This window comes from Coregonus clupeaformis, chromosome 11 (assembly GCF_020615455.1).
Source record: "Coregonus clupeaformis isolate EN_2021a chromosome 11, ASM2061545v1, whole genome shotgun sequence".
In the NCBI taxonomy this organism is placed as follows: Eukaryota; Metazoa; Chordata; class Actinopteri; order Salmoniformes; family Salmonidae; genus Coregonus; species Coregonus clupeaformis.
The window spans coordinates 25,449,240-25,474,480 of NC_059202.1; the positions used below are offsets into that span (position 1 = coordinate 25,449,240).

The window sequence follows — 25,241 nt, forward strand, 5'->3', positions numbered from 1 at the left end:
TGGTCCCGGGGATGGAACCCACTACCCTGGCATTACCAGCGCCGTGCTCTACCAACTGAGCTACAGAGGACCAACAGCAGTGCCTCTTGTCCAGAAGTGACATGAAGTCATGGTTAGCAGACTTAATAGAGCGCATAACATTAAGTGGAAGCAAGGCCAGCTAGCCATGGGACCACTAGTCTCAACACAATTTTCTTTCATCCAGTTTTGTGCCAATAATAGCTATCTGGGTGCAATACAATATATATTTTTTTTTATCGGAACATTTTAGCAATATAATTTGTATGATTTCATTAAACTACCACTGCAACGGTTAATCACCCAACAACTTTCAACTTTACATAAAACTATCTAGGCATATGCCATCAATGGCTACTAAAGCATTCTATACGGCTTGCAGAATTTTTGCTATTTTTTTTAGCTTCCATTAAATAAATGGCTTGAAGCGGTTGCTTCGGTCAATGCCGAAACGGTTATTGGCTAATTTTAACCAACTGGTCCTGCTGCCCCAAACCAAGTGAAAGTGGGCTGCTTTAACAAGAGGTCACAGAGGCTTCCAAAGCCAATGCTATCCAGCAGCTTGACTGGCTGCTAATGAGGGGTGATATTTGTCTAAGAGGTCAAATGCCTAGAAGATAGGGTCAAGGCCCTAACATCTTAAGCCATGACCTTTCCCACATGTTGAGTGCTCCTGTGATAGCGACACCCGTTGCCGGGCCGAGAGCGAGGCCGTAAATTAGCCCTGGCCACGCTGCCTGCTCTGGAGTCAAAGGGGGGCCCGCCCTGACACCACATTGTTCCTAAAGATGACAGACGATGCGAGCTTGTGACGGTTGAACAACGCACGGAAAGCCCTGGTTAAAGACTGATATCCCAGCCCATCCCCTCCCACACACACACTCGCCACTAAATAGGGTTAGGCATGTGGCATTACATCACAAAACTCTCCCAATAATAGAAGAGTAAGCCTAAAGATAAAGATAATAAAATGCAAATTAAGTTGTAAACTTTGCAAGTATTCATACACTTTGCAAGAATTTGCACAATAGTTGTTCTTGAGAATTTTAATACCCTGATAATAAAAGTGCTCTACTAAGTTTGCTGTTAAAAGGGTTGGTGGCAGGATAGTGTTGGCACGGGGGGGACAAGTCCCCTCCTACCACCCCTTGCACCGGCAGCAGTGGGGGATACATTCAATTACTGACTTCAGCTGAAAAACCCCACCTTCGGCATCGGTGGATGAGGTCATCTCTCTTCAGATGGCTTTTAATCAACAGAGCTCTAGAAATGCTCCACTGCTTTAAATAAGACACAGGAAGAAACCTGATCCTGTGGGACGAGACGACGAGAGAGATAAAGAGAGAGAGAGAAAGTGACGGGAGAGAGAGAGAGAGAGAGAGAGAGAGAGAGAGAGAGAGAGAGAGAGAGAGAGTGACGGAGAGAGCGAGAGAGAGAGAGAGAGAGAGAGAGAGAGAGAGAGAGAGAGAGTGAGAGAGAGAGAGAGAGAGAGAGAGAGAGAGAGATGCTCTGTGGGCACCATCTCTTTCTTCTCCCTCTTGCTCTGATTCACAATCAAGGCCGAAAAAACATCTAACTTCAGCTATCAGAATGCTGGCGAGAGCAAAGCGCCCATGAATAGGCTTACAAAGTATAAAAGCTGGCAGAATGGGTTTTCCATTTTAGCCACAATGAGCCTCAGCAAATTGTATACTGAACAAAAATATAAATGCAACATGTAAAGTGTTGGTACCATGTTTCATGAGCTGAAATAAAATGTTATTGACGCACAAAAAGCTCATTTCCCTCAAATTGTGTGCACAAATTTGTTTACATCCCTGTTAGTGAGCATTTCTCCTTTGCCAAAATAATCTGTCCACTTGACAGGTGTGGCATATCAAGAAGCTGATTAAACAGCATGATCATTACACAGGTACACCTTGTGCTGGGGACAATAAAAGGCCACTCTAAAATGTGCAGTTTTGTCACACAACACAATGCCACAGATTTCTCAAGTTTTGAGGGAGCATGCAATTGACATGCTGACTGCAGGAATGTCCACCAGAGCTGTTGCCAGAGAATTTAATGTTCATTTCTCTACCATAAGCCGCCTTCAACGTCGGTTTAGAGAATTTGGCAGTACGTCCAACCAGCCTCACAACCGCAGACCCTGTGTAACCACGCCAGCGCAGGACCTCCACATCCGGCTTCTTCACCTGCTGGATCGTCTGAGACCAGCCACCTGGACAGCTGATGAAACTGAGGAGTATTTCTGTCTGTAATAAAGCCCTTTTGTGGGGAAAAACTCATTCTGATTGACTGGGCCTTGCTCCCCAGTGGGTGGGCCAGTCTCCCAAGAGGGTGGGCCTACGCCCTCCCAGGCCCACCCATGGCTGCGCCCCTGCCCAGTCATGTGAAATCCATAGATTAGGGCCTAATGAATTTATTTCAATTGACTGATTTCCTTATATGAACTGTAACTCAGTAAAATTGTTGAATGTTGCGTTTATATTTTTGTCCAGTATATTTGAGACAAATTGTATCTGTTCCTAAAAATGTAAGTGCAAAAAGAAACTTTGGAAATTAGTGTCAATGTTTGACTTGTCTACACCAACGAGCACTTGAATTTAATGTTTTATGTGTTTAGCATATTGCTAATCAGGGATTTCTTTGTGTCCTATTAGATCGTCATTGACTAAGCTGTTTGTGGTATTCATGATGAGGTCCATTATGCAGAATTTGAACAAAAATCCTCCAAAGGCCTACACTTTTGTGCTTGGCCCAAGTTAAAATGAGCTCCCATTCCAGCCCGATTAAAACCTAGTACTGCACAGCTCCCACAAGGGAATCAATCCTATAGGCTTATTCCAAACATTAAAAGCGCCATTCAGATATTTGGCCAAAATCACTACACAACATTTTAAATTTACATTTGACGACTTTCGATGCAAAAATCTGCAAAAACTGAACAAAAGCTTTTTAAAAAACAACAACATTGACAGTATGATGCTATAGGAATGTAAAAGTAGGAACACATTACACCTAGCTCACAAAAGCTTCCATTTGTTGGAGAGAAGAAATTATTGTAATTAAGGTGCTTGTTTTGCCTGGTGAAACAGAGCACTTCCAAACCTTGCAAGTGAAAGCTGGTGTTTGTGTTGCTGTTAGTGGAGGAAGAAGCCCCTGCTTGAAAGAGTGAAGCCAACTATGTACTTTACATTGGCCTGCACTCTCTGATAAGGTTCATTTGACCCGCTAACCCCATCCGAGTGTTTTTATTTTTGATTAACAGTACAACTTTATCACACATTCCATTTCTTATGATCACATGGCGTGAGGCCAACATTTACGCAATTCCAATTTCTAACAAATGTTGACTTGTTTAGAGAGTTGAGAAACAAAAAAGAGAGACTTACCTGCATGCACAAAGTAGGCCAAGTAGAGGTCGAGCTCCTTTACAGAAACTCCAATGTGATGAGGCTGCACACACAGCCCTGGGTTCGAGCACTGTGGGGACTTTACCAGCCTTTCGCCATCAGTACTTTCAAGGGGAATACCTTTGAATAAAATCACCATGACCAGGTCCAACCTCCAGACTTTGTCTGCCTGGCGCAGACAGTCGATCCTCCTCATCTTGCCCTTCTGGTCGGGGTTGGACAGCACGCAGCACGGGGGCTTCTTCCCGGTGACGGTGAGCACAAAATCCTCTCGGAACTCTGGCCGAATGTCCTTGCGGAGCTTGGCCAAGAGGCGTGATGCCCACTTCTGCTTGACCTCAGGCTTCTCGCTGAGCAGCTCGTCCTTGACTGCACGCTCCTCTTCCTTAGACATGCGCTTCTCATGCTTCTTGAAGTACTTTCTCTTGCGGGCCTGCAGGTTGAACCATGTGTAGGCAAACGCTCGCACGTGGGGCAGCAGAGCTTCAATGAAAGGATGGAATTCATCCTGTGGAAGAGACGACCACAGGATAAAATAATTATGAATGATTTGGTGGTAACATACATTCATAGTGAAACACTTTTTTTATGTAATCGAATAAAAGACAAAGCAGCAATCATCATTACAATTAATCTTGTGAAATCAGATATACATTGAGTAAACACTAATTTACTTTTATCTGAAATATGTAGGAATGCAATAAAGAACATGCACTACTACTCTTTGATAGAATATCATTCAAAAAATGACTTTTTAGAAAACAAATAATATGCAATGTCTGCCACGTTTGTATTTATGATTATTTATGTCCTTTTTTTGCGCTTGGGCCGTTCTATTAACATAAGGAGAGCGGGCTAACGGAGGAGTTTCTCTGGGCCGTATGGACAAAGAGGGAGCAGTGTGAAATAGGGCCTGTCTAGGCCATGTCTTGGCTCTCTGGCAAGAATGTGGGTCTGTGGGGGTCTGCCAGAGAGGACATAGAAAAAGCAATAACCGAGTGGGAAAGCTGAAAGTCTATTTTTAACTGTTTGCCATATGCGTGAGCAAACACACACACACAAAGAGATGTACAGGCAAAAACGTTTCGCTCAGAAAACTGTTCCAAGACTGGTACATTCTATGGGTTTTTAGCAGGGAGAGCTGCCTGCACAGCTATTAGAGCAAGAATGTGGATAGATGGCATGTTGTGGATCAGTCCGTTACACCTGCTACTAGCACAGTCACACACTGGACAATATGCTCCCTCTCAAAATCTGGCCTCACAACATAAAACAGGCCATGGAAATGTTACAGCACCACCCTACGCCAGAACAAAGCAGCACCATGCAACCAGACAACAACCTCTGAACTACTCTCTCATATTTCAACTAGTCTCGTGTCTGCAAACTCACACTGGAATATTTTCGAGGAACAAAGAAATTGTAATAATAGATAAATGACCACTACCATTAAATCTATTGATCTGACGATCACAATGACGACACAATGTTAGTCCCACTTTACTGCATGGACATTTTAGATAATTACAGTATATAAAAAATAAACACAGCTGAGCTACCAAAGAGATGAAAGGTGCCTAAACTCCTTTGTAAAAATCATTATTATGTACTAAAAGCGTTCATTGCCGAATGAGAAAATAAAAGAGCACTGGAACCTGAAATCTTTACCTTTAAATTAAACAAATACCTCCGGACATACGGATACACCGTTTTAACTCAAAAGTATAAGTGTGCCAATTCCAAGCACTCCGTTTCAATTTTGTACCAGCATGCCACACTAGATCATGCTATAAGCAACAGAGCAGATATGCTTCTCTTCTAGGTGAGTTGTTACATGCATATGTACAGTGAGTACATAGTTTGTCTGGACTGTGGGTCACGGCACGGGACTAACAGTACATTTTCAGATGCACCAATGAAATCCAATCAAATGTAATAAACAATAAGAAATCACCACTCCAACAGGGACGTGTTTTAATTTCCCAAACACACTCAGTAGAGGTTAGTGAAGTAATGAGTGGTCTGGAGTAGGCTTCACCTCAGGCCATCTTACCACCCCGGCCATGCAAAATGTGCTCAACTACAAATGTAGGATCTGAATTTGAGCCAGTGCAAAATGTGCTCAACTACAGATGTAGGATCTTAATTTGAGCCAGTGCAAAATTAGCTCAACTACAGATGTAGGATCTTAATTTGAGCCAGTGCAAAATGTGCTCAACTACAGATGTAGGATCTTAATTTGAGCCAGTGCAAAATGTAGGATCTTAATTTGAGCCAGTGCAAAATGTGCTCAACTACAAATGTAGGATCTTAATTTTAACCAGTGCAAAATGTGCTCAACTACAAATGTAGGATCTTAATTTGAGCCAGTGCAAAATGTACTCAACTATTCATAGATCAAAGACCTTTGTCCTCATCTTGATATGTGGAAATACTGTACCTCTGACTGGGATGGCATGACACCATCCTTTTCATCGAATTTCAAAAGGACTCACACTCCCTTGTCTCATAGGCATGAAAATGGTATCGTTTTAAAAACCAGTAAATGGCGTCTCCAACTGAAGTTATTTCAGCCAATGTGCTATGAAATATAACTTCTTCATGGCTGATATGTGAATTGTTATTTGTGGTTTCTGTATATAATATACAGTTCCCCTGTCGCTGGGCCATTTGAACGATCCCTGCATAGTCTACATTTGCCTTCTTGTTGCTTTTCAACATTAATAAAACACACACGCACAGGTGCCTCAACCATTTTATATATAGGCCTCATTTCAATATATATAATCTGCTGCATTTCCACTAACAAACCCTAGAATAGTGTATATTTACTGATAAAAGTGTGTCAGTAGACATGTTAAGTTAAACTTCCAGCTATGAAGTTTGTTTTCTTTCTGTACACTTTGGTGACAGATCTAATGTTTCCAAATAACAGGCCTGTAACAACAGCTCATGAATAACTGTAATTTAGAATAGAAGCAATGATGGTAATCCCCTCCTACTGACACCCACGCCACAACACAGAGGTACTTATGAGAGTGTGTCGACGAGCTTACTTTCTCCTCTCCATGCCCACAACAGTAAACAGACTCAAACAGAGCAGACCATTGCTAATCAAATTGGAGCAATTGCACAAAGGCAAATCTTCCTGCTTTTACTAAGTTGCTGCGGACTCAAACACCCTCATGTAGGCTGTAAGGGGCATGTTTTTCCAAACTCATGCAATGTGCACAACTGTTTCTGTCCTCGCATCTCCTCCATGTCTAGACACAAACGGTACCATGTGCCTCAAAGACAGTACGCAAAGACACATTTTGGCAATTATCAATAGTTTTTCTACGATTGCACAAAGAATGTCAACATTAAATTCTAGGTATAATATTTAATGCTTTGCAGTGAACAAAAAATATGGAAGTGCTTTAGGCATGCCTGTCTTGTATACGATTCGACCCACAAAAAACTTGGCAGATATGCCAAATATAATTGAATCAATTGAAAGACTTTGATAAGTATTTTTGCCCAAATAAGATGATAATACACACAGTGTTTTTGTAATATATCATTCAACTGTCAATACTTCATTTGCCAATTAGAACAGATTCTGTTTTATACATCTGAGATTAATTGTAGTACATGTGAATTCACCTAGTCATGTTTTAAGAAATAAAAAACAGATCCAGGCAAAATTAGGATGAATAAATATGTGAGACATTTCTCCAAATGTCCCTTCTCAAGTTAGTGTCCATCAACTAATATCAGGTTTCAGTCTTCTCCTTTGGGCCCATTTCAGTTATGCCTTAAAGTATATGCACTGTACATTCTTATGAAATATTAATAGATAAATATTCAGGACTTATCAGTAATCCTTGGCACTAGAGGTAAAGGAGCACTAATGGTTTTGAAATGGTCTTCCATTGTAAAGGTTGGCAAGTCCAGGACCAGAACCCATCATTGCTATTAAGTCAGGTACTTGTCATTTACATCAATTTGCACCAATAATGTGGTCATATTGACTAAATGTTAGAAAAAAATAGGCTTTATCCCAAAATAATAATGAAAAGTACATGTATGAAAACATGAAATCAATTTAGGGAAATATTATCAAAACTTAAATGATGTTGATAGTTAAATACAACTGATTTGAGACAAGGCCAATAGATAGGCCTATTGGTGGCCAATATTAAATCAATTTCAAAAACTTAAACACTTGCATCCATTCTACTGTGGCCTTATGCAGCTATAGGCAAATAAAAGAATTCCGCACACACAAAAAATCCATCCGAACTTTTACAAGTACAATTCAGTTTCTGCCCTCCAATAATGAGAAGAAACAGAAGAAAAAAAATCTATGTTGTTATAACATTGTAATATGTGAACAATTATAGCTACAGTTAATAAGTGCGTTTTTTCTCTGTTAATTTAAATGTGTATATAGGTCCTCCGTTCTGTCACCTCACCAAACCTGTAACACTATGTCTGGAATATAGATAGACCTTTTCTGCGCCTTCCTAACACGCAGCTGCAACTTTCCTCCTGGAAATCTTCCATTTAGCCCAGGCTACACGTATGGAGAATATCTTCTCATCTTAAAACAAACCCATAACTGTATTATGATACATTTGCTAAAATGATATTTAGATATTTTAGGAAAGACAGATCCGATAACACTTTTAAACATTAACGACATGGATATGCAACTGATCATTTAGCAAGCTATTCCACTAGCGTTCCCACCTTGAATAACTTTTGGTCTTCAAACCACCATATTTCGGGTTATGAAACTCAAACAATAATCATTCAAGTCCAAGAAAAGACAACTATCTTGTAGCACAGAAAGTTGTTGAATAATTCTTAAATATAATCGAAGCTCTTGAGCAAGTGCATGCTACATGTCACTCATAGAAGAAAAAAAATACTATTCATAAAAATCGAATATAATAGTAGCCTAGTAGCCTATTTGAAATGTCCCAACTTGTGTTTTCCCCGTGCACATGGCTCACGGCAAAGTTCAATGCCAGAGAGTGGCTAAGTTTAATGCCAGAGACTGGCGGGGATCCGATACAGTGGAACAGTTGTAAAGAAATGCAGCAACATTTTAAATTCATAAAAGTTGCTGCTGCCAAGAACAACCAAAATCGAAAGCTTACAACACTGATCCTAATTTTGAATATTTTTGGATTCAATTTAGACCCAGCAAATTGCTGTCTTTTAAATATCGTGTTCAAAGCAGTAATCGATAAAAAGTGACAACTGCATGGATGTTAAACACCCAAAGTGCAGGGATCTGGAAGCCGGCGAGGGAAGCTTTGGAAAATGATGTACCCATGTTAAAACATAGCGTGCATTCATTCATATCAAATATGTGGAAAGACACGCCGATAGCACCGTGCACATGTAATTTATAGGAAAGGTCACCTTCATTTTTTGATTGAAACTATGGATACAAAAAGTAGTCCAAGTTAATGCGCGGTTGACACCGAGATAGGCTATGTCCAACATGAACTAAAATAGACATGCATATACGTGTGTATATATATATATATATATATATATATATATATACACACGTATATGCATGTCTATTTAACTAACTACCACATGGCTGATGGTGCCTACCTCCTACAATATATATATATATATATATATATATATATATATATATATATATATATATATATATATATATATATATATATGTAGGAGGTAGGCACCATCAGCCATGTGGTAGTTAGTTCAGATGGCTCTGACAAACCAGGAATGCTAAGCCTACTGCACACAAACTTATATGCCTTGAGCAACGTTAGTCCATATCGTTCTGTCCCTGAGGAAGAAAGCATGAATGCAACAAAAATGGTTAAAGACAGATGAAAGCCTCACTTACCTGTGTTAGGCATAGTGGTGAATACATATCTGCTGTATCTAATCTTGGATTTGGAGGGTGTATGTATGTGTGTGCGCGTGTGTTTGGGTTGCTGTAACGGGTCTGCGTGTGTATGTGTGTGGGTGTGTGTGTGTATGTGTGTGGGTTTGTCCGTGTGTGCTCTTGTATGCGCGGTGGCTGTGTCCGTGTGTGTGAAAAGAAAAAAAAGGAGAGACAGGGAGAAAGGAGAGAGAAAAATACAGCCTGCTTCTTGCTTTCACATTTCCAACTCTGCGAACTGCAACGAACGCTTCACCGCTGCATAGAGCTGAACTTTAACCCCGCCTCGAGTTACAACGCTTCCACTCTCCGCATTCATCTACCGTACAGTGCAGTAAAAGCCGTAGAGCAGCCCCTTTGTCAAAGAACTCATAACTTTCACCAGAGGCATATTAAACAATAAAAGAAAAGTCCCAAAGCAGACCGGCTGCAGCGGAGGTTAAAAATCACAGGAAAGAGGAAAAAATAAGGAATCTTCGGACCGTCCAAATCTTTATATCTCGTATTAATACCGTTACCGGACTCGGTAAGAGATCTCTCATTCACTCCACTGAAACCTTGCAAAAACCGAAAGCATTGAAGGCATGTGGTGTGGCTTGCTTCACGGTGGAGCGAACTCTGACATGAGTCTGTCGGATTTACGAACGAGAAGGGTGCGGTAGATAATGATTGTAGTAATGCCTCTGAACACCCAACCAATTGCTTGTTGCTGAAGCCCGACAGATGGTTTCCGTTTAGAAAATAATCTTAAACAGGAGACGATAAAGTGAATCCGTTTTGCGTCTGTCCTGTATATGGCGAAGAGGAGGATTTTGTTCTTTGGATTATATACGAGGATTCAGCACCCGATCTACATTTATATAAGGTTGAGTCGAGCACGTTGTTTATCTTTTAACCGCGGAGAGGAGCCACAACAGCATACACTGAGTTCCATACAACTACAGTTCACTTTTGTACACTGTGTCCGGAGGACAAACTCCTGTGCTCCCCTCTCACCATAGCTCCCAAAGTATCAACGCTTTTAAGGAAGTAGGCTACTGAGACCAACAATGCAATGAACATGTGGGGCAGTAATATAGCCTATATGCTTACATAGCCTGCAATGAACATGCGGGACAGTAATATATAGCCTACATAGCCTATTTAAATGTTGAAATTATAAACAGCTTCCTTGAGCCCCTAAGCCCCGGCATGAAATGGCTTTTCAAAGTGATGCAAACAACGCGAACCTATCAATTTCAATCAGGAAGAGCAGGGATCGCGTAAAGCTGCAACACCAACACTCCTAAATAAATGTTCTTATATGACGTTTAAAGCAAATGAGACGGTGTGTAGCCGGGAGGAGAGAGCTCGAGGGATCACCACACACTCGACAGGGGATATAACGCCCCTTTTGAACAAATGCTTAACTTTAAAATTCCTCAGACTAAGTAGGCTTTACGGTATTCCATATTCCAACTATCGACATTTACAACAAGTTACAGCCTAATTATAATTATTTGTCATCATTGACATTAATAGGCTATTAACCTGTAACTAGGCTATTCGTCTATTATTAGTATTGGCTGATTCCAACTGACATATGCTACATTAAATGTAAATCAATGTATGAGCTATCTGCTTGGCCAATTTATGTCAACTTACAAGAACTTGCACAACACATTTCATCAGAGGGGTGCACAGCGAGTGCAGACCCCAACAATTGTGCATTCAACTTTACATAACAAAACCAAGTATATCCCCACACACAATTATATAATATAAACGAGCGAGGACCATATGAGAGATAAGATTAGGCTACCACTCATTTTCCTCACTCACATGCCATTATGTAAGCATGAGCAAGATGTTCTCCTAACCTCAGCGAAGCCACGGATATTATCCAAACCCAAAGCATCGCGCAACTCCAGCACGCACGCATTAATACCGCATTAACATTGGATGCTTGAAACTTATTTCATTGAGTTTCAATCATAACCATCTAAACAAAATATCAATTGTAATGAAATATGTAGTGGACACACTTTTTTTTTAAAGCATCAAAGAAACAATTGTATACTTGGCAATAGTGAAAACAATGTGCTTAAAGCATGCGTAATAACTTGGCTATAGCGCCTACATCAAAAGACTGAACAACATTTTACAACATTCCATAATGTGTTACTCCTAAAGTACTATACTACCCAAACGCCAAAGGTTGACATTGGTAGCCTATTGTGTGCTTCACCTGCCCTTACAGACATGTAAGGGTTAATATTAATCGAAATAAAGGCAACAAAGCAATACTCGCATTTTAGAGGCCCATTTACAGTGTGTTGTAAACAAAAGTAAGAGAAATACTAATTAGTCTACAGTAAAGGCGTCCAACATTTGGTGTGACGAAGTATTTTGACGGATTTCTTTCCAAATATCAGATTGGCCGAACATAAATTCGAGCAGCCCGTACAGAATCAACAGTGTGTGTGTGAGTCATGAGTGTATTCTGTTTCTGTATGGGCTGTTTGAATTTGTTTTTAGTGAACAACTTCCGTCCATAGGGAGAAGTCATTTGTGCGCCCTCTAGAAAATCGCCAGGGAAGCGACCACAAGTGGCGAGTGTGGTCTCTGTTGCATCTGAACACTCTCCACACACACCTGCAACAAGACAGCGAGACTCCGCAATCAAATGCATGCCTATTCACAGTCTAAAGGTTCATTAACATACCAGCAAGGCCAAAGGTGCACTTGCAACGATTATGCTATATTGCTATTACAGCATAATATAAGAATAAATGTAGCCAAAGGCTGCTTGAATTTACTGAAAGCACTCACACCAGCCTGAAAGGGATATTACACAACCGTTATACCTCACTGGAAGTGTTGATTCACAATTTGGACTATAGATCATGTGTTGCTCAACATTGTAAATACACATTTTCCTCAAGTAATTCATGTTAATAAATGCCTTGAAGCAAATACAAGCCACACATCATTGCGCCACAATAACCTAAGGAAAATGGTCTACGCATACTGTTCACTACCTCATGTGCTTAGACGGACACAATACGTTCAGGAGATGTATATTAGGGACTGTATTTTCTCATGTTGCAGCGCATAGAACCTCTATTGAGAATAGGCTAACGCGCTATCGGCATTTAGCCAGCCTCCCGGTATCCATGCCGTCAGTGTGACGCTAGAGCTCCGTCCTCTGATTGGACTAAACTCCATGTCACCAGGATTTCTCGGAATGGATGTATCTGCAATCGCTCGTTTACTCTGCAGAACAACTAGTTACCACATTACGAAACAATGTATCTCTCACTCTGGTCACTATGACATATCAGACGGCAACACCGGGAGTGCAGTGCTCTTCTGTTTTGTTCTAATGCCAAGTTTATTTGGCGATATCAAGATTTCCGCATTACAGCATTTGCATACCTCGCTGGCAACACAGACCAGTTTGACACGGACTATTCTCAAATCCTTTTACAAAAGCAGAAGACAGACTTCTTAGCCTACATTTAACCTGTGAATAGCCTGTACACACCACCTTAATGCACATGTCCATTACTTCTCAGTGTAAAAAGAGATGGTAAAAGGTATATTTGCACGTACCATTGCAATGTATAAATTGAATATACGTGAGAAACTTTACACTGTTGCGACGAAGTGCTTCATTTTCAGCCAACTTTTGTTGTAGTCTATGTTTAATGAAAAAAGTATTAGGCTACAACTTGCTTCCGGTGTGAGTATTTTTCACCGAATCAATTAAGTATACTAAAGCTTGTTGTATTAATCCCAAAAAGAAACTATATCAGGGAGCCTTTCTTCACTCCTTGATATTTGACTACGGTCCAAATTTGGCAAAGCTGTCTCAGCTTGGTTTGTTAGACTTTGTGCAGAAGTTGCAATCGATTCAGTGAGTCCCCCTTGTTTATTTCTGCAATCGCTGCGGAATAGTAACCACGCGAACCCGGGCGGCAACTGAACGCCACTTCATTCTTGCCATCTCCTCCCCTCGCGGAGTCACATAGCCTAGTGGCATTTCAGAGTCGGAGTCGAGTGCCAGCCAGACTGCGTTCTGCTCCCGCACGGAAAACCTATTTTTTTCCACCTACATATTGCTGCATTCCGCACTCTCTTAACCCTTCCTATACATCTACCGCGCGCTTGGGACAGAGGGAGGAATGCCGTGGCGCCTACATTGAGATCGAAAAAACGTAGTAGTCTATAAATATAGGCTATAGCGCATTCTTGCTGTTTAGCACCAGAGCATTGTTGCAATGCTGGACATCTAATAAATATTATAACATCACAATGAGCATCTAAGAACTCCACTGATGGTGCAAGTTTACGGCTGGTCGACAGAATCTAACACCAAATCTTTGCAGCGGACTTTCTACTGCTTCCCAATGGAGATATCGGAAAAGGTCAACCATAGGTGTGCGGAGGGTCGTATTGAATTAGAAGGCGTGCGTCATCATAGGCCTGTTTGATGCTCCTACTTTCATGTGTGCATATAAAGTGCGATTGGATTGCTACGTCAATTTATACGTGTTCATTTAGCCTGTGTGTTTGAATTGCGTGGTAGCAGGCAAGTTAAGCAGCATATCTACATGATTGAATTGTTGTGGGTTGTATTTATTACTGTGTTGATTTTGCCCTTGCGGTTGACTTCAGTTAGATATTTTGTGTGAAAGAGACCTATTCTGCAACTGCAGCCGATAGAGCTGATATTATGTATGCGAGTGTGGCTATACATTTTACAAATGGCATGACACGGAATGTGGTGGTGTTGATGATTTGCTCAAATAGCCAAATAAACAGAATTTCTCAATGACAATATGTTTTTTTGCTTGTTATATGAAGTAGCCTAGCCTATGCGTGCGCACGTTTGCGCTAGCAAAGGTGACATTCCATGGAACGCCAATGAGTGTCCCTCATTGAGGTCAAAGCCTATTAACATTATTTTTAGCGATGAGGGGCGGTGGTTCCCACGCATGGTGACGTATCCTTGTGAAAACGCTTGTTGTGTGTGGAGACGTGCTGAACATGACCCTATTAACCTGCAGTAACGCAGATTTCAATGAGGCAGGCTCCAGCAGCGCATATCTTCAGTTTTCAGACTCGGTAGCCTACTGTTAAAATGTAGTTTATAAATAATTGTTTGATATTTTAAGACTTCATGACCACATCCTTGTGCGCAAATGTTTCAAACCGTCATAAGCCAGCAAATGCAGTTATGTGGGTGGGAACCACATGCCCCTTGACTCTGGAATTTAACGGGTAAAAAATAATGTAAAAACAAACATGAAAGATCAAAAAGACACAAGCAGCCCTATAGTCTTACGATGTAGTCTAAACTCTGATATTAAACATCTAATGAAATCCAGACAAGTGTTTTATATTTAATATGATCATTTTTAACATATTTTTGTAATTAAAACAAGTTTGTCTGAATAGAAATATCCGGAGTTATCATTTACGTGTTTTCTCCGGTCTCAAATGGTCCACCCTTAGGTGCAGGTTGTGCGCACCCAAAATAATATTCTAACAGGTTTGCATGAAGTGTTGGAACTGCCACAGTTCCTTTTAGTGTCGCTATTTGCCACATGCCGTACCTGTCACTGGTTACTGTAGCCTACTTTTGCCCAGCCTCTATGTAGTTCACATACAACATCCATTCCATATGTCAGGTAACCCATAGCGGTTAAGAGCGTTGAGCCTGTAACCGAAAGGTTTCTGGTTCGAATCACCAAGCCGACTATGTGAAAACTCTGTCGATGTGCCCGTGGGCAAGGCACTTAAACCTATTGCTTCTGTAAGTCGCTCTGGATAAAAGCGTCTCCTAAATGACTAAACTGTAAATAGTATTGGAACCATTCGATCACAGTTACTATCGGGTGAAATATGAATATAACTGATTTATGAAATGGAACAAGTACGCCAATAAGCATATACTACAGATATTACATTAGCCAGATACAAATTAGATCTCCTGTTAAATCTATGTCAGGCTGATTGCTAAGGTGCCTTGAAAAAATCTATTGAATGCCAATATTAATTGGGCTTCAAGTCGAGTTTGATATTTTGGGTTCGAATCTGTCTCATGTCATTTAAATCACATGATTGATTTCAGATACAACTGAGAAATTATCAACTTGGCAACGTAATCAAACTGTACAAAGGGTTCACAAGAGATATTAGTTTTACGCACGGACTGGACAAGGTTTGGGTAGCGCACAAACAGGGTTTAAGGGAGATAGTGCCCTGATACGCTTAAGGCCTATAAACAATTATCAATACTTACAGTCACAGGTTTGTTACATTCATATATCATGTGGTTTATCTATTCATTACCGCAAAAATAACATATCAAGGAATTGGTGCGTAATGTTAAATTTAAGCCTAAAAGGTGAACACATAGGCCTACATTTATTCAAATTCCAGATTAAACCAATACAATGCGCATATCCTGATTTGTATTGCTGCTTGTTTTATCGAGTAATATCGGTCCAGTTCTTAGCAAAATCCCGCAACAAGAATGGCTCAAGAGACGCCTTTATTTTATTTTCTGCCAGGTTCTGCACAAAAAATGCTCAAAGCCCCAGCAACCAAGCCAGTATACTATGCCCAATATACTATGCCCAATCAAGAAGGGGCAGGGGGCTGCGCGCTGTTACAAAAACATTATATGGATAGCAAACACTGGAATAACCAAGTCGAATATAACCTATACGTTTTGAGACGTTGTCAAACTCAGGGTGATGTATTAGACATCAGAATATTAAGGATGAGTTGGAACACCAGAAAACTACATTTTGGATTCTGTCATTCTCCGAAAGCTTCTGCGAGTGCAAGGTAAAGCAAGTTTGGAGGATCAAACCCCCCAGAACGGTGATTACAGGGCTATTCTTGAAGTGAAATATGGTCAAAAGACTGTCATATGCGCGTTTGCGAATACAGATTAAAGAGGAAGAAGTGCCTACACGCATTGTCACCAACATTGTCGCCAACTTTCAGATGTACAAGTTATTTTCACAGCTCCAAAGTTCTGATCTGACATTTGCAGAGGTAATCAAAAGAGTTGGTGCAAACTTGCATAGATATTAAAGGGTATTCGGCCATTTCATTATCGGCAGTAAATCGAATCAAGCATGTGACTTAACTTGATTAATAATTGAATAAAATAGTTGGTATTCGTATTAAGACGTGTGTTAGTAGTTTGCGTTAGTAGCCTGTTGGGATAGTGCAGTAAAACAGAGGTCGTAGGCTATTCTTCATGTCATCAATCTTACTAATAACTCACGACCAAAAAACATGAAACGTGAAGACTATGGTCACAGCCTAAAACAGAGTTCAGAAAAGCGTTTATTCTACGTGCCACGTTCTTCGATGTGTAAAGGAAACGCTGTTCCAATATGTTTGTTCTGTTCCAATATGTTTGTTGTAGGCAAGGATGAGAACTCAAAATACATTTATACAGACGATTTGGGGTAATCAAATACTTGTCGGCTGTTTCGAAGCAAACAATTTAAAGACGTTTGGCGACCTGCTGCTAATGCCTCACCGAAATCTAAACTTTTACGGTAAATGGAGATGAGACTTGTTTTTGTTGTTGTTGTGATGTTTAATGTAGAATAGATTATCTCCCCTAGCTGCAGGTCGACTCTTATAAAATATGGTGAGAACGGTATAGTGTAATCCCATTTTAAATCACCCATGGCGGGCTAGACAGACACCGTTTTTTATCCATCTTGACAACTTTTAGACTAAATCAGGTAATCAAAATTCTGCTTTGAGGTAGAGGTACACCATTCTGAACGCATATGTAACTAATTAATTTGGGATGGGTTATTTGCAAAAACAAGCTACCCATAATCTAAAGCTACTTAATGCTACTATATTGGAGTGGTTTGAGCATTATATTTTTGTTCAAATATAGGCCTACCTGTGAATGAACTGAATACACGTGTCTAGAATTGGCATAAAAGGCCTATTAAATGGAAACATTTGCAACACCAAAGTACTGTTAGGTATAGCCCATTCCATTACAATAAAATGTTGCTATCTGTTTTTGCCATTCAAGGATGATGTCCTAAAAACGTTCAGATTTTTGTTATATACATTATGTTCAGATGGTGCATGATTTGAACAATGCATAAAATAAGTGTTCCAAGGCCTTATAACCAACATATTTATAGACAGGACAGGATAGAAGTCTTGCAATTGTGATATTGACATTCATTGAAATAGAAGAAAAATTATACAGCCGATTTTGAACTACAAATTAATTACACATGCCTATATTCAACTAATATATTTGTAATCATGAAGTCACTCAAAAACTATGTGTTTGTCAATACAAACATATATAGGCCTAAATGAACTACATAATCAAGAAATGCATGTTTAATGTTTTCATCGTCATTAAATCGACAGATTTGAAGGACAGGGGGATTTGTGTCTTTGAGCACCAAAGGAGTCATTCATAAATGTTCGTTATTTCGATGCCCAGTGTCATGTAAAAATCTACATGACACCCTGCCTCAAATAAACCCTCTCTGCACATTAAAGGAGGTCGCACTCCATCTAGAGGTTCATCATCGAAACTACCTTATCTGAGCTTCTATCAGAAATAACAGTATAGGCTACTGTGCACTGATATTCGTCTGTGCACATCGTTTCAAACGGGCATGGGTTAGGTATGAACTTTTCATTTACGAACTGATATTTTTTTCCTTGCGAAATTACATTGTTTTGAAGTATGGCCCCAAAACTGTGTCGATAGAAGTAGCTACTCATGATATAAGAACTCAACAACCCATATTGTTTGTGCTTATTGTAGGCTATGACATACAATAATAGGCCTATCTCTAAAATAGGACCTCATCAAAAGTAGGCTACATGGTGAAAACGAACACTATACTCCCAGTACCTCTATATTCAACTGTCTGAACATTCAATGCATAAATTTTTTTTTTTGGGGATGGAATATGGAATATTATTAAAGACGTTACAAAGATCAGAGGTCTTCCTCGTAATGGATTTAATTATTAAAGCATCAATCTGCATCCTGATATAATTTTTTACCAAATAAATGTGTATTTGAAGCCAACTTCTGTCTGGATGCAGTAAAATGAACAATACATTCTCAAAAATATAATTATAAAAATAAATAGAATGCATAGACAAAAAAACAAATTCACAAATGTCCGTACGTATTTTCCTGTTATTCTCTCGAATAGATTAGTTACATTTAAATAAATGCATCATTTAACAATAACCCTATAATAACACGTTTTTGAAGCAATGATAATTAGTTGTTATTTACTATACAATGCATACATTTTATTACATTATATATATATATATATATTTACAATTGCAGTGAAAATATATGCCTTAATTTTCTAAAGTGGTCTTTATATAAATTAATTCGGTAATTGCATTTTGGATACCATTTCTTTAACATCTACTATTAACAAACAATGTTCTGTTTTTAAGACCGTTGGTTGATATTACGTGATCTGGTTGATATTACGCGATCTGGTTGTATAGATGATCTTGACCTGAATAAAATACCCGCTAAACTGCAACCTACGTCATAGTGCACTGTCTGCCTGAGAAACGCGCGGTTCCACTCCTCTTGACACAATTCCCAATTATATGATGGGAGGGAGGTCTTTCAACACTCAATCTCCAACATTACAATTCTGAGGCAATTGGGTCTTGCACCACCACTCAACAGTGAACTATATAGGCTCTATACTGTACTTTGAACATGTTAGAAGTGTTTTTTTTTTTACCATCACACAGCACTTTTTCATAAACACACTAATTTAAGTGGACTCATTCTCACACTTCCTGTGTGTGTGGTTGTGTGTCAATTTGACACAAATAAAACATGTAAAGTTTATGTGAACAAGGCTCACTGAGAGTGTGCTGCCCTGAAGTCATAATATGTTTCTGGCACACATTTCATACAAGCACTCCACACACACAAAACACCACTGCCCTGGTAAATAAAATATTCCCCAATATGTCCAAGATGGCACCTTGGGGGAGTGTGTGTGTATGTGTCTGCTAATGTAACAGTGTTGCTTCCGACCCTCTCCTCGCCCCTACCTGGGCTTGAACCAGGGACCCTCTGCACACATCGACAACAGTCACCCTCGAAGCACCGTTACCCGTCGCTCCACAAAAGCCGCAGCCCTTGCAGAGCAAGGGAAACAACTACTTCAAGGTCTCAGAGCAAGTGACGTCACCGATTGAAACGCTAACTAGCTAGCCATTTCACACCGGTTACACTAACGCTGCTAGCCCAAGGGTAATTACACTATCCAGTACTGGAGCAGCTTGCCTCCGAGGCCCTTCCATAACAGCCCTTATATGAATAAACAAGCAGCACGTCCCTTACTGTCCTGTACACTACTGTGCCCTCCAGAGAAGCCCTGGCACCAGCGTACTCTACCCAACGCTTCAACTCAACAACCAACACCGGAAACACATTACCCAAATGGAGGGGATGGTGTTTTTTACTGATTTCATCATGGACCAGTGAGAAAACAACAGTGGATTTTTAAGCCTTGGCCAGCCACATTTTATTACAAAAGCAAAGCCGCAAATGAAAAAGGTACAGCTTGATCTACTGGGTAAAAACAAGCCTATGGGCAGCCAATGCATGTGACACTTGTGTTGAGATTCCGCAATGTGCTAGCATATTCAGAGAGTGCATGGTGGCATGGGGAAGACCCTAACTCCACAGAGAGCGAGAGCGAGAGAGAGAGAGGGGGAGAGAGAGAGAGAGAGAGGGGGGAGAGAGAGAGAGAGAGAGAGAGCTGCTAACGCTGGAGGTTGGCCCAGACCAGTCCACAGCTCTGGAGGTTGGCCCAGACCAGTCCACAGCTCGGGAGGTTGGCCCAGACCAGTCCACAGCTCTGGAGGTTAGCCAAGACCAGTCCACAGCTCTGGAGGTTATCAAGGCCAGTCCACAGCTCTGGACGTTGGCCCAGACCAGTCCACAGCTCTGGAGGTTGACCCAGACCAGTCCACAGCTCTGGAGGTTGACCCAGACCAGTCCACAGCTCTGGAGGTTAGCCCAGACCAGTCCACAGCTCTGGAGGTTAGCCCAGACCAGTCCACAGCTCTGGAGGTTGGCCCAGACCAGCCCACAGCTCTGGAGGTTGGCCCAGACCAGTCCACAGCTCTGGAGGTTAGCCCAGACCAGTCCACAGCTCTGGAGGTTGGCCCAGACCAGTCCACAGCTCTGGAGGTTGACCCAGACCAGTCCACAGCTCTGGAGGTTAGCCCAGACCAGTCCACAGCTCTGGAGGTTGGCCCAGACCAGTCCACAGCTCTGGAGGTTGACCCAGACCAGTCCACAGCTCTGGAGGTTAGCCCAGACCAGTCCACAGCTCTGGAGGTTAGCCCAGACCAGTCCACAGCTCTGGAGGTTGGCCCAAACCAGCCCACAGCTCTGGAGGTTAGCCCAGACCAGTCCACAGCTCTGGAGGTTAGCCCAGACCAGTCCACAGCTCTGGAGGTTGGCCCAGACCAGTCCACTGCTCTGGAGGTTGGCCCAGACCAGTCCACAGCTCTGGAGGTTGGCCCAGACCAGCCCACAGCTCTGGAGGTTGGCCCAGACCAGTCCACAGCTCTGGAGGTTGGCCCAGACCAGCCCACAGCTCTGGGGGTTAGCCCAGACCAGTCCACAGCTCTGGAGGTTGGCCCAGACCAGCCCACAGCTCTGGAGGTTAGCCCAGACCAGTCCACAGCTCTGGAGACTAGCCCAGACCAGTCCACAGCTCTGGAGGTTGGCCCAGACCAGTCCACAGCTCTGGAGGTTGGCCCAGACCAGTCCACAGCTCTGGAGGTTGGCCCAGACCAGTCCACAGCTCTGGAGGTTGGCCCAGACCAGTCCACAGCTCTGGAGGTTGGCCCAGACCAGGCCACAGCTCTGGAGGTTGGCCCAGACCAGTCCACAGCTCTGGAGGTTGGCCCAGACCAGCCCACAGCTCTGGAGGTTAGCCCAGACCAGTCCACAGCTCTGGAGGTTGGCCCAGACCAGCCCACAGCTCTGGAGGTTGGCCCAGACCAGTCCACAGCTCTGGAGGTTGGCCCAGACCAGCCCACAGCTCTGGAGGTTAGCTCAGACCAGTCCACAGCTCTGGAGGTTGGCCCAGACCAGCCCACAGCTCTGGAGGTTGGCCCAGACCAGTCCACAGCTCTGGAGGTTGGCCCAGACCAGCCCACAGCTCTGGAGGTTAGCTCAGACCAGTCCACAGCTCTGGAGGTTGGCCCAGACCAGCCCACAGCTCTGGAGGTTGGCCCAGACCAGTCCACAGCTCTGGAGGTTAGCCCAGACCAGTCAACAGCTCTGGAGGTTGGACCAGACCAGCCCACAGCTCTGGAGGTTGGCCCAGACCAGCCCACAGCTCTGGAGGTTGGCCCAGACCAGCCCACAGTTCAGCCTCCTTCTCGGCCCACACATCAACACAGAGGCCTCCCGGATCACTCACGTAACAACTTGCTCCGTTACAGTGCCAAAAATCTAACCATTACAAACCAATAAAAAACTATAAAACTGTCTCCATTAATTACGTATGATAAGAAAAGATGGTCGGAAAAAAGGAGGAACACAAGAGGAGCTATATTTACCGGCTGCACATCTCTTTTTATTAATGACACCAAACAACTTCATTAAATGCACAAAAGAAACACAGTTTATTTATGCGTCTCTCAAGGCAGGTTTAGTTTGTTGGAAGTGTCCCCCAGGACCGAGTTTGGGAAACCATGCTTTAAAGGTCTGTGTGGATTTGGACCGCGTTCCACTTGGCATTTGAAAACGTAAAGCCCCGTCGTCCCTCAGTGTTGGCCCATTAAAAAAGAAACCCTCGTATCATCTCGGGAACGAACAAGCTGCTCCGCTATTTGCTCAGTGTCTGAGCGGTATCAGCAGAGCCTGGGCCAGGTCTCTAGCCTGGAAGCCTTGCGCAGAGCAGAGCGATACAGTGCGGCACGCTAACAGAAGCCCTGATAAAAAGGGAAGCCAGTTGTGCTTTGAAAGTAGAGGCTGGGTGAACAGATGGGCCCTGGGAAGAGCAGGGGGAGACCGGATACCGCCACATGTCACCCCCACCAACCTCAACTGTGTGTGTGTGTGGGTGTGTGTGTTTCTGTGTAAAACAACGTGCACAATAATCACACACACACACACACACACACACACACACACACACACACACACACACACACACACACACACACACACACACACACACACACACACACACACACACACACACACACAGAGTGCTTTATCTGGCAATGGCTTTAATGAGCTGGTCCTCTTTAAACAGATACTGTAGCTCCACACACTGTGACCCTTTCCCTCTCCAGCTGCTGTTTGACAGAGTGAGGTAGTAACAGGCAGACGCTGCCACCTGCCTGCCACTGACTTGCCCCTCTCTCAACCCAGCACAGCAAACAACCAAAAGTGACAACAACTACATCCGTCATGACGAAGGCTATCTGAAACACTCCAAACGCACTACCTCAGTATCACCGTGAGGCGTCTTACAATCCAAAACCACTACCTCATACCGCCATATCACTGAGATGTACAATCCAAAACCACTACCTCATACCTCCATATCACTGAGATTTACAATCCAAAACCACTACCTCATACCTCCATATCACTGAGATTTACAATCCAATTACCACTACCTCATACCTCCATATCACTGAGATCTACTATCCAAAACCACTACCTCATACCTCCATATCACTGAGATCTACTATCCAAAACCACTACCTCATACCTCCATATCACTGAGATCTACTATCCAAAACCACTACCTCATACCTCCATATCACTGAGATCTACTATCCAAAACCACTACCTCATACCTCCATATCACTGAGATCTACTATCCAAAACCACTACCTCGTACCTCCATATCACTGAGATCTACTATCCAAAACCACTACCTCGTACCTCCATATCACTGAGAGCTACTATCCAAAACCACTACCTCGTACCTCCATATCACTGAGATCTACTATCCAAAACCACTACCTCGTACCTCCATATCACTGAGATCTACTATCCAAAACCACTACCTCGTACCTCCATATCACTGAGATCTACTATCCAAAACCACTACCTCGTACCTCCATATCACTGAGATCTACTATCCAAAAACACTACCTCGTACCTCCATATCACTGAGATCTACTATCCAAAACCACTACCTCATACCTCCATATCACTGAGATCTACTATCCAAAACCACTACCTCATACCTCCATATCACTGAGATCTACTATCCAAAACCACTACCTCATACCTCCATATCACTGAGATCTACTATCCAAAACCACTACCTCATACCTCCATATCACTGAGATCTACTATCCAAAACCACTACCTCATACCTCCATATCACTGAGATCTACTATCCAAAACCACTACCTCATACCTCCATATCACTGAGATCTACTATCCAAAACCACTACCTCATACCTCCATATCACTGAGATCTACTATCCAAAACCACTACCTCATACCTCCATATCACTGAGATCTACTATCCAAAACCACTACCTCATACCTCCATATCACTGAGATCTACTATCCAAAACCACTACCTCATACCTCCATATCACTGAGATCTACTATCCAAAACCACTACCTCGTACCTCCATATCACTGAGATCTACTATCCAAAACCACTACCTCGTACCTCCATATCACTGAGATCTACTATCCAAAACCACTACCTCGTACCTCCATATCACTGAGATCTACTATCCAAAACCACTACCTCGTACCTCCATATCACTGAGATCTACTATCCAAAACCACTACCTCGTACCTCCATATCACTGAGATCTACTATCCAAAACCACTACCTCGTACCTCCATATCACTGAGATCTACTATCCAAAACCACTACCTCGTACCTCCATATCACTGAGATCTACTATCCAAAACCACTACCTCGTACCTCCATATCACTGAGATCTACTATCCAAAACCACTACCTCGTACCTCCATATCACTGAGATCTACTATCCAAAACCACTACCTCGTACCTCCATATCACTGAGATCTACTATCCAAAACCACTACCTCATACCTCCATATCACTGAGATCTACTATCCAAAACCACTACCTCATACCTCCATATCACTGAGATCTACTATCCAAAACCACTACCTCATACCTCCATATCACTGAGATCTACTATCCAAAACCACTACCTCATACCTCCATATCACTGAGATCTACTATCCAAAACCACTACCTCATACCTCCATATCACTGAGATCTACTATCCAAAACCACTACCTCATACCTCCATATCACTGAGATCTACTATCCAAAACCACTACCTCATACCTCCATATCACTGAGATCTACTATCCAAAACCACTACCTCATACCTCCATATCACTGAGATCTACTATCCAAAACCACTACCTCGTACCTCCATATCACTGAGATCTACTATCCAAAACCACTACCTCGTACCTCCATATCACTGAGATCTACTATCCAAAACCACTACCTCGTACCTCCATATCACTGAGATCTACTATCCAAAACCACTACCTCGTACCTCCATATCACTGAGATCTACTATCCAAAACCACTACCTCGTACCTCCATATCACTGAGATCTACTATCCAAAACCACTACCTCATACCTCCATATCACTGAGATATACTATCCAAAACCACTACCTCATACCTCCATATCACTGAGATCTACTATCCAAAACCACTACCTCATACCTCCATATCACTGAGATATACTATCCAAAACCACTACCTCATACCTCCATATCACTGAGATCTACTATCCAAAACCACTACCTCATACCTCCATATCACTGA

At 42.1% G+C, this 25,241-nt stretch overlaps 1 protein-coding gene across 6 annotated transcripts in view; it reads right to left on the reverse strand.

Moving 5' to 3' along the window:
- LOC121576440 (nuclear factor 1 A-type) overlaps positions 1 to 25,241 on the reverse strand; it is a 250,098-nt gene that overhangs the window by 174,079 nt on the left and 50,778 nt on the right. For 4 of the 6 annotated variants that reach the window (XM_041889580.2, XM_041889579.2, XM_041889583.2 and 1 more), the window contains exon 2: positions 3,414 to 3,942. In XM_041889580.2, the coding sequence (XP_041745514.2) occupies positions 3,414 to 3,942 (529 nt within the window). Of the gene's footprint in view, positions 1 to 3,413; positions 3,943 to 9,315; positions 10,627 to 25,241 lie in introns of those variants that run through there. The other 2 variants (XM_041889581.2, XM_041889584.2) reach the window with 2 other exon arrangements.